The sequence below is a fragment of the Urocampus carinirostris genome, chromosome 2, assembly GCF_059441175.1.
Source record: "Urocampus carinirostris isolate Australia breed hairy pipefish chromosome 2, RoL_Ucar_1.0, whole genome shotgun sequence".
NCBI classification, from domain to species: Eukaryota; Metazoa; Chordata; class Actinopteri; order Syngnathiformes; family Syngnathidae; genus Urocampus; species Urocampus carinirostris.
In genome coordinates, this window is record NC_142350.1 from 6,691,622 (window position 1) to 6,702,723 (window position 11,102).

At 39.0% G+C, this 11,102-nt stretch overlaps 1 protein-coding gene across 2 annotated transcripts in view; it reads right to left on the minus strand.

Annotated features, from left to right (window-relative positions):
• The window catches only part of trit1 (tRNA isopentenyltransferase 1), a 40,085-nt gene extending 28,983 nt beyond the window's left edge, over positions 1–11,102 (minus strand). The window contains exons 1-2 of one of the 2 annotated variants that reach the window (XM_088328596.1): positions 10,930–11,078; positions 9,774–9,881 (exon numbers count right to left, since the gene is read on the minus strand). In XM_088328596.1, coding sequence (XP_088184722.1) covers positions 9,774–9,785 — 12 coding nt within the window. In that variant the 5' untranslated portion in view covers positions 9,786–9,881; positions 10,930–11,078. Of the gene's footprint in view, positions 1–9,773; positions 9,882–10,929 lie in introns of both variants that reach the window. The other variant, XM_088328595.1, reaches the window with a different exon arrangement.

Below are 11,102 nucleotides of genomic sequence, written 5' to 3' on the forward strand. Positions count from 1 at the left end.
TGCGCCTTATAGTGCGGAAAATACGGTATTTTGTTTTAGTAGAAATATTTTTAGCACTTCAACTGTGAGTTAACTCAAGTAGCAGCTTGAAAGCTTTAACTCATGATATATAACAGCTTTAAAGCTTAGACTCAAGATTGAAAGCGGATTTAAAATCTTAATCTTGAGATAGGGCAGTTATAACGTTTTGACATAAGAGTTAAAGCTTTAAAGCTTTAACTTTGATTATAAGTCACATGCAATGCTGGCTCTCAACATGAATTGCAGTAGTCTCCTAACTCCTAACCCTAAAAAAGGTTGCTTTTTTCCCCACCACAGTTTTTTAGTCAAAAATATGTTAAACGTTCTTTTTTATCATTTTGAGGTAGCACGAGTTAACACATCTTGAAAGCTTTAACTCATGATTTAAAGCAGCTTCTAAGGTGAGAGTCAAGATCAAATGCAGATTTAAATCCTACACTCGAGATGAGGCAGTTATTATTAGTTTTGACTTCTGAGCTAAAACTTTGACAGTAAAAAGTCCACGATCACATAGAACTCCTTCCAAAACTGATTTATTTCTCCAAGAACTGGACGAGTACATGGTTGATAGTAGATTAATTACATCTCCACGAAGTTAATTTCACTCTGTAGAATCTACCCGGATTTGAAAACATGGGAAAAAATTGACTTAAGTCATTAAATATTGACTCTTAACAATCCTCACACTTCCTCTAATAATTAATTTTATAAGCTGCAAAAATAAAAAATACATGACCTGATTACTTGAAAAGTTGTCTTTTGCCCCAACAATCGCTTCATAAAATCAATATTACTCTTTGTTTTAAAGCCATATCACGACTCCCTGGTTAAGTCAAACTGAGGAAACCGTTGGAAAAAGGTTCTAAAAATTAGTTATAAAAAGAATAACAGCTGTCTTGGAGGGTGGTCCGATTCTGCGTTTTACGATGGCTCTCAATGAGTTTTATCTGCAGGCAAAACTATTTCTTCCGTGTCTTTGAACGGGGCCTTCTTCCTCTTCAGACGAATGTACACAAAAAAAAAAAAAACACAACAGACCATTTGTGCAATCCTTATGTCACTTATGACTAAGCGCTTGGGCGAACCAGACCCTTCTGAAAGATTGCGCAATCGAGGATTCATTAAAAACTACTGCTTATTAAAAACTACAAATTGTGGAGAGTGGACTTATGGGTACGGATTCCCATTTGCGCCCTCGTTAAAATGAGCTAATTAACAACTGCGAGAGGTATTCACCGCTTTACTGACTTCTTCACGAGCAATAAATATTTAACGAGAAGCGAGGAGATCTTTGCCTTCTTCTCGTTTACCCGTGTTTCCGTCGAGGACGGCGTGTTAAGTACTCATTAATTATTGGCTGGGTGGTTCATCGATTTTATCAATGAACTTAACAACCTTAAAGTCAAAATGATATTTTGGGATATAGATCATAAATCTGATGAACTGGAGACCCTTAAAATAACTGAAAACTCGGTACTCGAATGACTAACGAATCGGTGTTGGAACCAAAAAGGTCAGTCATTTTTTTAACGAAAAATAAATATTTATGACATATTTAGGACGTGAAGGTTTTTCACAGTAATGTTCTGCTTTTCTCATTTTCAACACAAAAATCTGAGAAAAGATCAAATGTGTGGTTGAGTTTACTCGGAATTCTAAACGATGATATACAGTATGACGTGTTTATGATAGATTTAAGAGAGTAAAAGTTAGATGGTGATGTTTTGTTCTATTTTTCAACCCAAATATCTATGAAAGTGTTTCAAAAATGTGGTTGATTTTGCTGAAAAAGACAAATTTATGACATATTTATGGCGGTGGAAATCAGATGTTGATGTTCGACTCTCCACATCTTTTTGAACCAAAAATCTGAGAAAAGATATAACAGTACATGGTTTTGTTTACACAGGATGCCAACTGATGATTTATGACGTATTTATGACATACAAAAATCAGATGTTGATATTCTGGTCTTATTTTCAACGCAAATGTCAGAAAAAAGGTTAAGAAAAAAGTTGTTTATTTAAGGCAGTATAAATCAGTAATTTATGTTCTGTTCTCTTTTCCATTTTTAATTCAAAAATCAGAGAAAGGATTACACAAACTGTGTTTTTACTTGTAATGCTAACTGATGATTTGAGATGAGATTTTACTACAGATTTATGACAGATGTTAAAGTGTCACCTGCAACCCAAACATCTGTGAACTGATAAAATAATGTATTGTTTATTTTACTATAAATGCTAACTGGGGAAAAGCATGACATGTAGGTTTATGACAGATGTATTAAGTGTATGTCTATGACAGGTTGATGATGTTAAAAATCAGATGTCTATGTCTGCAATCTGAGAAAAGATACCCAACCTGTGGTTTATTTTACTTCTTATGCCAGTTGATGATTTGTGACATATTTATGACATGTGCGTTCATGACAAATTTATAACTATTAATATCAGATCTTGATGTTCTGGTCTCTTAATCTTCTGCCCAAAAATCAGAGAAAAATAAACCAGAAATAGTTTTATCCTCACACCGAATGCCAACTGATGCTTAATGATTGTTTTTTTTAACATACAAGTACATGGCAGATGTAAGACTATAAAAATCAAAAGTAGATGTTCTGGTCTACTAGTTTTCAACACAAATATCAGAGAAAAATAAAGCAGAGACTGTGTTATCCTTACTTGGAATGCCAAATAATGATGTATGACATATTTATGATATTCAAGTTCATGAGAAATGTATGGCTATAAAAATTAGATTTTGATACTCTGATTTCATAATTTTCAACCCAAAAATTTGAGAAAAATAAACGACAAAGTGTTTTATCCTTACTTGGAAGGATAACTGATGATTTATGACATATATGACATGTAAATCTTCGACAGCTTTATGACCGTAAAAGTCGGATTTTGATATTCTGGTCTTCTCATCCCCCCTCACCCTCTCCATCGTCTCCTTCAAAGGAGCACCCTTCAACAATTTAATCCTTCCATCTCCTCTCTTTACTCTCTGTGGGGAATGGCCCAGTAATGCCAGACTAATAAATCATTCATGCCGTTGCCCCGCCTCCACCTCCTTCATCCGTCCATCCTTCCTTCACTTCTCCTTCACCCGACGCTTCCTCCGCCACTCAATAAAAGCGCACCAGCGCTAGGAAATCGGGAGTTAATCGGTCCTGTGTTGCCTCTCTGTTCCCGTGCCGGTTCCGATAATTCGTTATGAAATCTCACGTCGGCGGAGGCGGTTTGGGAATTTTAAGACGTCACGAGCCCAGACAGGTCACAGTCACGGCTGATAGAAGAGGGGATAAAAGCAGTGTGAACTGGGGGGATGTGTTACAGACGTCGATAAGCAGCCGGCGCGAGTGTGAACGCGAGGATCAAACCAGTTGCTTCTCCATTTGCATACAGCCAAATGGGGAGTTCCTTTTGCTTCCTGATTGGCTTTTGTTTCAATGTTTAAATGTCGGTAATATCAAAAAGGTTCGCCAGAAACTTATTATTACAATGTATTTTATCATGCTAGCGTAAATAGCCATTTTGAATTTTAAATGCTGATTCAATGTTACAAATATTCCATTGGTAATAGAGCGTCAACAAGGATTGCTTTCCTACACGGATTATAATTAATAGACGAGTTGTGAGATAACTTTTGCAAAGGAAGCTTGTGTTTTTAGCATTTAACGGCCACGTCTCTTTCACAGCTGAGCCCTGCATGTGATGCACGAGAGACATGATTCAGGCATCTTTGCCTTTTTTTCCCACTGTTTCCTTTTCTAGCCACTCATGCTAGCCACATGGCTGCGGGCTAGAGTTCAGCACTAGTAGCTATTGTAATGATTATTTGCGCCTTAGTGTCACTCGCCTTCCCCAGCTGCTCATGCAAACGAATGTCACAGTATTCCATGATTCAAATGTCTTTTTTCAATGCTATTTCCTTCTTTAGCCACTCATGTTAGTCATTTGCTGCAGGCTTTGGCTTGCTGCTATCCGCTTTTGTTATTGTTCTTTGCTCCTGCTTAGTCCTTCAGTTTCACTTGAATTTCCAATGATGCTGATGCAAGCAAACATCGCCGAGTTCAGTGATTCAGGCATCTTTGAGTGTTTTTCTCCAGTTTCCTTCTTTATCCACTCAAGATAGCCATTCGGCTGCAGGCTATGGCTCGCCGCTAGTGGCTAATTCTATCATTTGCACCTCTATCTTTTTTCTTCAGTGTCAATCGCTTTCCACAGCTGGTCATGCATGCGAATGTCACATAATTCTGTGATTCAGGCATCTTTACTTTGTTTTCCACGGCTTCCTTTTCTAGTTACTCATGCTAGCCCCTTGGCTCCAGGCTTGCCAGAAGTTGCTATTGTTTTTGTTAGTTGCTTCATTTTTCAGTGTCAATCATGTTTCACGGATGGTCATTCAAAAAAAAGTTCCCAAATTCCATGATTAAAGCTTCTGGCGCCTTTTCCCCCCTTGCCCTTCTCTAGCCACCATGTTATTGCTCTGTAAATCCAAAAGGGAAAACTTAATAATATTGTGTGACATTCTAATTAAACAAATTAAAACATTGTGTAATTATTTTAGAATCAAAATAAGTATTGAATCCCCTTGTGGTGAACACAACTCCCTTGGCCATGTGCCTTGATATAAGGTCCTGGATTTTATTTCCATTCATTGATTATTTGACAAAATACTTGTTACATATTAATCAAATATTAAGACACCAATCTTTTGTAGGATTATAGATGGAGCCATATGACTTACATATTTGTATTCTGAGTTAAATACATAACAGACAGACCCAATGTTACAAAACAAACATCCTCTTTCAGAAAGTGGTTGCGGTTGATTTGGCGCACTAGTAACCCACTTCCATTAAAGACTGCGTACGTTTTGATGAATGACCGGCTAATTTTGGCTAACTTCCTCCAGACCAGCTGATTTCCCATCACCTCACCTTCCCCCTAAACACAGAAGAGACATTTTACCAGAAAGCTCTGATAAACCCCTCTAGGAATGACTATGGGGTGCTTGTTTTGTTGATAGTAGCGTCCGACGTAGCAATGATACGGATAGCATGTTCATTTAACGAGGGAATAATGTCTTCAATGAAGTGTGAAGCGTGATGGGAACACAATAGGGACGTTGGGGGACTGTGGGAACCGATTCTACCCGGGACAATAGCCACTTCCCGCCCAAGGGCCGACGGGTCTGCATAGCGCGGCGCCGAATATGTGCCGGCTCAGCACAATGCGGCTTTTTGCCCAAACAAGCCGGGACTGTTTCCGATCCCAAAGACAACAAGGACCCCGACACGGTCTTCGTTCTCGAGAAAGCTGTCACGAGGTTGGCGACGAGGCTGGGCGGGCCCCAGCTAACTAGGACGCTGGGTTTTTTTCGGTCCTCCCTGGATATTCTAGGATGATATGTTATTAGCGTAACCTAGTTAACCCGATAGCGGGCGACCCCCGATGTGAAGGACACGGTGAAAAAAGAAGCCTGCTTGTAGGGTTAAAAATAAGGATACATGATAATTATCAAGACAATAGTTATTGAACCGATAATGCCCGATTCTGACACTCTGATAAAGAAAAACAAGCCCAGATCATTAGTCACGTGGTACCACGCATCAACACTACTTGCTAAAATGATTTGTAGCATTAATGATCCTTTTTAGAACATCTTTTCATGTTCTATATAAGTAGTAGCACAACTTGGTTATGTCCCTTTTCTACTGTTTCCAAATGTGTGTGAGACATTAAAAATATTGACCATAATCATTAGATTTCGAATGGGAGTGGTAGCACAACTTCATTGTATGTCCTCTGCCTCTTCCTAATCTATGCGAGGCATCAGATATCTCAACTATAATTTGGATTTTGTCTAAGAGTGGTAGAACAATTCGGTCGTGTCAGCTCTCTACCTCTTCGTAATCTGCACCAGAAACCAGAGATTTTGGCCACCATTATTTTGACTTTCCATAAAAGTAGATGCACAACTTGGCGGTGTTTCCTCTTTACCTCTTTCTAATGTAAGCAAGTTATCAGAGATCTTAAAATTACTTGGATTTGTATGGAAGTCGTGGCACAATTTGGTCGTGTCTCATCTCTACCTTTTCGAAATATTTATGAGGCATAGAAGTTGTCTAACAACTTGGTCGTATCTCCTCTGGACCTCTTACTTATGTGCACGAGGCACAGGAGAGCTCGACCGTATCTATTGTTTTTTTCTAAAAGTAGGAGCAAGACTTAATTGTGTCATCTCCACCTTTTTGTAATGTGCGTAAACCACAGGAGAACTCAACAAAAATAATTTATGTTTCTATAAAAGTAGAACTTGGTCATGTCTCCTATCTACTACTTTCTGATGAACGCGAGGCAGTGTATATTTCTACAATAAATATTTAGATTTTTTTATGAAAGTGGTAGTAAAAAAAACGCACGACACCGCGACAAGCCGAGCGGGTCGGGCGCTCCGTGCGGAGGCCGGCCTGTCGGAAGCGCAGCAGAATGCGCGTTCATGCGAGGGGGGGAGGATTTTGTACGGGAGTCGGATTTGGGCACAACACCGGCGCCCGGCGTCTCCCGCTCGGGCCTCGATGGCTCTACATGGCGCTACACGGCCCTCGATGGCTCCGGCGCGCCATGCTAGAGTCGTCAGCTGAGGGGGATTCCCGCAAAAAGTGAAAATCTGCAAAGTAGCGACGCCTCTTCCAAAAAAGAAAAAAGCACTGAATTTGCGAGCGTCGAACCACAAAGTAGCGAGGTCCCACTGTAACTGTCTTCTCTGTACCTCTACATAATAGGCACGAGGCACCAAAGATCTCAACCATAATTGTTTATATTTTTTATAAAAGTAGTAGCACAACTTGGCTGCGTTTCTCTACCCTCTCATAATGTGTACAAAACACCGGAGAACTAGTCAATAATAATAATAATAATAACAACAACAATAATAATGACTTACTGTTATCGCTCCCCAGAAGCAGGATTTTATCGGTTATCGGTAGGAGAAGAAAAAAACTCGTTGTAGAGCATCCTTAGTTAAAAATAAGTCCGCCAGCATGAGGCCGACAACAATTATCGTCGCCGGAGTGCATCTGACCTGAAACCCGTTGTGTTTCCGAGTGTGTTGCCACGGTAACGGAGCCTGAAAAACTAAACAGAGAAGACGGGCAATGGAGAAGAGCTAGCTGGGGATGCTTCTTATCTTCGAAAACAAACATAACTGACACACACAGGGTATTCTCCTTTCGATTGTTTACCTTTAGTGCCATTTCGGCCAAGCAAATAAAAGCCCGTGCCCGGGCCACCTAAGGAGGAATTTATGTCTAAAAATGTACGATTGAATATTAAATTAAAACAATCATACATTCAGCAGCCCTTTGGATGCGTTTTTGGTTCTACAACTCTCATAAAGGTACACATGAATATGAGAGTGCACACAAAATATCAGGGGCTGCCGGTTCGGGATGCAAATTAGGACGAGAAAAGTCAAAAATGTTCACCGTTGAGGGGACGTGGCCCCCATTTGAATGCATCACTCCGGTTGCCACGGTAACCTGAAGGACTCCATTCAAACGGGGACACGGCATACTTTTACATTGAGGGTTAATTATGTACGCTGACTACGAAAAAAAAAGCATTATTAATGTGTACTGGGCCGCATAAAATAATACATATTAAGTATTGGGAAAAAAAATCTTACCACTGCCAATGGTAATCTAAAACAGGGGTCCCCAACAAGGGGCCCGGGTTCCCTTAAAAACACCCGTATAGCCCGCGAACCAGTCCTGAAAATAGCTCAGCTGTGATAGGCCAACGTGATTTTTTAGGACATTTTCTTTTTAACTGGCACATTTTTACCATACTTTACCCCGAGGTCTCCAACTATTTTAACTGGGGGGGGCCAAATGCTCGGAAAAAAAACTCGGATTAGAGAGAAAGAGAAAAAGAGAGAGAGAACAAGAAAAACAGAGGAAAATAAGAGTGAACGAGAGAAATAAATAAATTATAAATAAAAATTTCTCGAACTATAAGTATTTAAAAAAAATCATGTTTATATACTAGCTTATGTATTTTTGATAATTGAAGTGATTATCCGTTTTATTTAATAAGAGACGTTTTTTTGCCAATAGGTGGTGCTAAATAATACATACTGTGCCTTTGAGTAATTACAATATTTATGGAATTGTATGCCCTTTTTTCTCCTGACAAAGACACTGTAGCTTTAAAAACAGTTCGGATTCCCTCAGTTTTAGGATTATTAGAGTACATTTAAATTAGGAAAGTAACAAAGTATAGTAATCAATTATCCAGCATTATTAGGACACAGAGGTGTACATTCTAAGGAAAGAAAGCAAAAGTAAATATTTGGTTGCAAACAGGTATTGGATGTGTGTTCACAAATTCAAATGGAAAAGTTTATCTTGTTCTCAATAGAATACAGGTACAGTCCGGCGTCCGGAATTACCCTCATTAACCAAGTAGTCTGTCACACAAATGAATAAGCCCCACACGGGTAGAAAAATGTCTTTCATCGCCTTTAGATGTAAAGTAAAACGATACTTTTTGTCCATACAGCTTTCCAACAACCAAAAGGCCATTAAAACTAATAATGTTTGTAATCATTTTAGTATTTTTATGTAACTTACTTGATTCCCCTGGCATTTTTTTAATTTATATCTTCTTGGAATTTGGATTGTTTGGACACTGGTTCTAATGTTAACGCAAAATTGCAGTGGAATTATTTAAAGGAAGTGTATATGTGCTTTGCTCAAGAAATATTGAAGAAAAAAAATACAAAAATGTCAAAAAAAAAAACATTTTTTCAAAAGCTCCACTTTCCAAATACTGTGTGACAATCTTACTTTTTTTATCACCTAAATTCTTGCGCCTCAACCCTGAAAAAAACTGAAATGTGAATTTTTGGTCCTTCTCAATGTCTTGTTTTCAAACACTGTTCTGAACCTTCACAAATGTAATATCAAACAGAGAGACCAGGTACAAAAATTAAGGTGTCACGTTTGACCCTAATCTGTGCTTCCAGTTACACGTTAGGAATATTTGTACAACAGCTATTTTCCATCTTTGCAACGTTTCAAAAATTGGACCTATGCTGTCCCATTCTGATGGAGGGATTATAATTCATGCGTTTTTTTTACCTCCTGTGTCGATAACTGTAATGTACTATTCTCCCATCTCCCGATGTCTAGAATCAAAAGCCTGCAGCTGGTACAAAATGCTTCTGCGCGGTTTTTAACTAAGACAAGAAAGTTTGATCACATTACCCCGATTTTAGCTAACCTTCATTGGCTCCCTGTTGGCTTAAGATTTGATTTTAAGGTTCTGTTTGGTATTATACAAAATCACGCATGGACTTGCTCCCTCATATCCTTCAAATTTAATTTCCCTTTGTGTTCCAGTCCGGAGCCTTCACTCTGAAAATGCTGGTCTGCTAGTGATCCCAAAAACAAAAAGAGATCCGCAGGTTCCATAGCATTCTCCATTCGGGGCCCGATGCTGTGGAATGGTCTGCCCCCTGAGATTCGATCTGCAACCTCAGTGGAACTGTTTAAATCTCGGCTTAAAATACACTTATATTCAATAGTTTATTGTTTACCAATGATAGAAACATATGGTGTAGAGGGGTATGGGTTGAAATGCTTGTAAGTACATAGAAATATACGGTAAAATCGCAATAAAACAACCCTTTCGCATTTCTTTTTCATTTGAACATCCGACAAAAGTAGTGCATACCTGTGATAACATCAAACTGAGTCTGTGAGTATAGCCGAATGTCTACTTTAGGGTATGCACCGGACGTCCCGCAAAAACTCTGACTTACTACGCCATCCCTCAAGTAGCCTGTCACACACATAAAAAAGCTCCACTTTACCAAAAAGTGTTTTAAACATGTTTCCTTCAAAAAAAAGACATACAAATTGGACAACTGGCAGCACAGAAGCAATTAATAGGTCCAACAGAGAGTGCTAAGCCACGCCCACAATAGCTACGGTATCCTTGTGTCACAGGCGGCGCAAATACATACCTGTCAACCTGTACGTTTTTACCGTACAAAGTACGTTTATCATGCATTTTAAGACGTGTACGACGTACAAGAAAATCTGAACAGAAAAACGCAAATTGGTCAATTATGGGTACCATCCGGTATACACCGACTATCACGAAACGGCAAATCAATCAAGTCAAAGGAGTTCGCCGCAGAAGCCTCTATCTCAATATCGTTATTTTCGTTGCAAACGAAGCGAGCGGTTTGATGCTGTGCGCATGCGTCTGCCGCCTGGGGATTTCCCATCATGCATCATTCCGAAAAACAAATATGGTGTAAGATTATTTCGTTTTTTTATAAGGGAAAATACGACAGTTTGTACAGGCAAAGAGCCGTGAACAGGAATGCAAATAGAGCGACAAAAACAACAGCGAGTGACTCTTTAATCGCTATTCCTGCTAGCATAGGCATATAATTTCTACCTTAATATGAAAATGTGTCTCTAAAGACAGTAGAAAATGGTCTTAAGTATTATATGGTTGTTTGGATCCCTTAACCACATAATTTACAAGTTTTCCTTTAGTTACAAAACACCACTTACACTTGTATTTTTTTTGTATGCATTGTGTTTGTTACAAAAAGGGGCATGGCAGTCGTCAATCTTGCGTTCTGAGTGACTAAAAACAGCACTGTCGGATCTATTAATTTCTCGTCAATTACGTAGACACGTTCGAGATAAAAACCAGGAATTTTATTGTATTTTCAAATAAAAATTTGAGTTGAATTGATTAAGTTGCGTTTTGTTAAAGAAACTAAGGCATTTTCGTTTATTTTAATACTTTAAAAAGTATCTCAGCACGTAACTCCAAATGATGTCACCTGCCGCCTCCTCACATTTCCTACCTGCATGGAGTCGGCGCTGATAATTTCTCCTCGAAGTTGTTTTCCTATTTCAATAGCCAATTTTGATTTCCCGGTGCCGGTTGCACCTAGTATTACCACCAAAGACGGCGGCATCGCTATCCCCAACGCTGACTTCACGCTCCGTGCGGACGCCGCCATGATGTCGCTTTCGT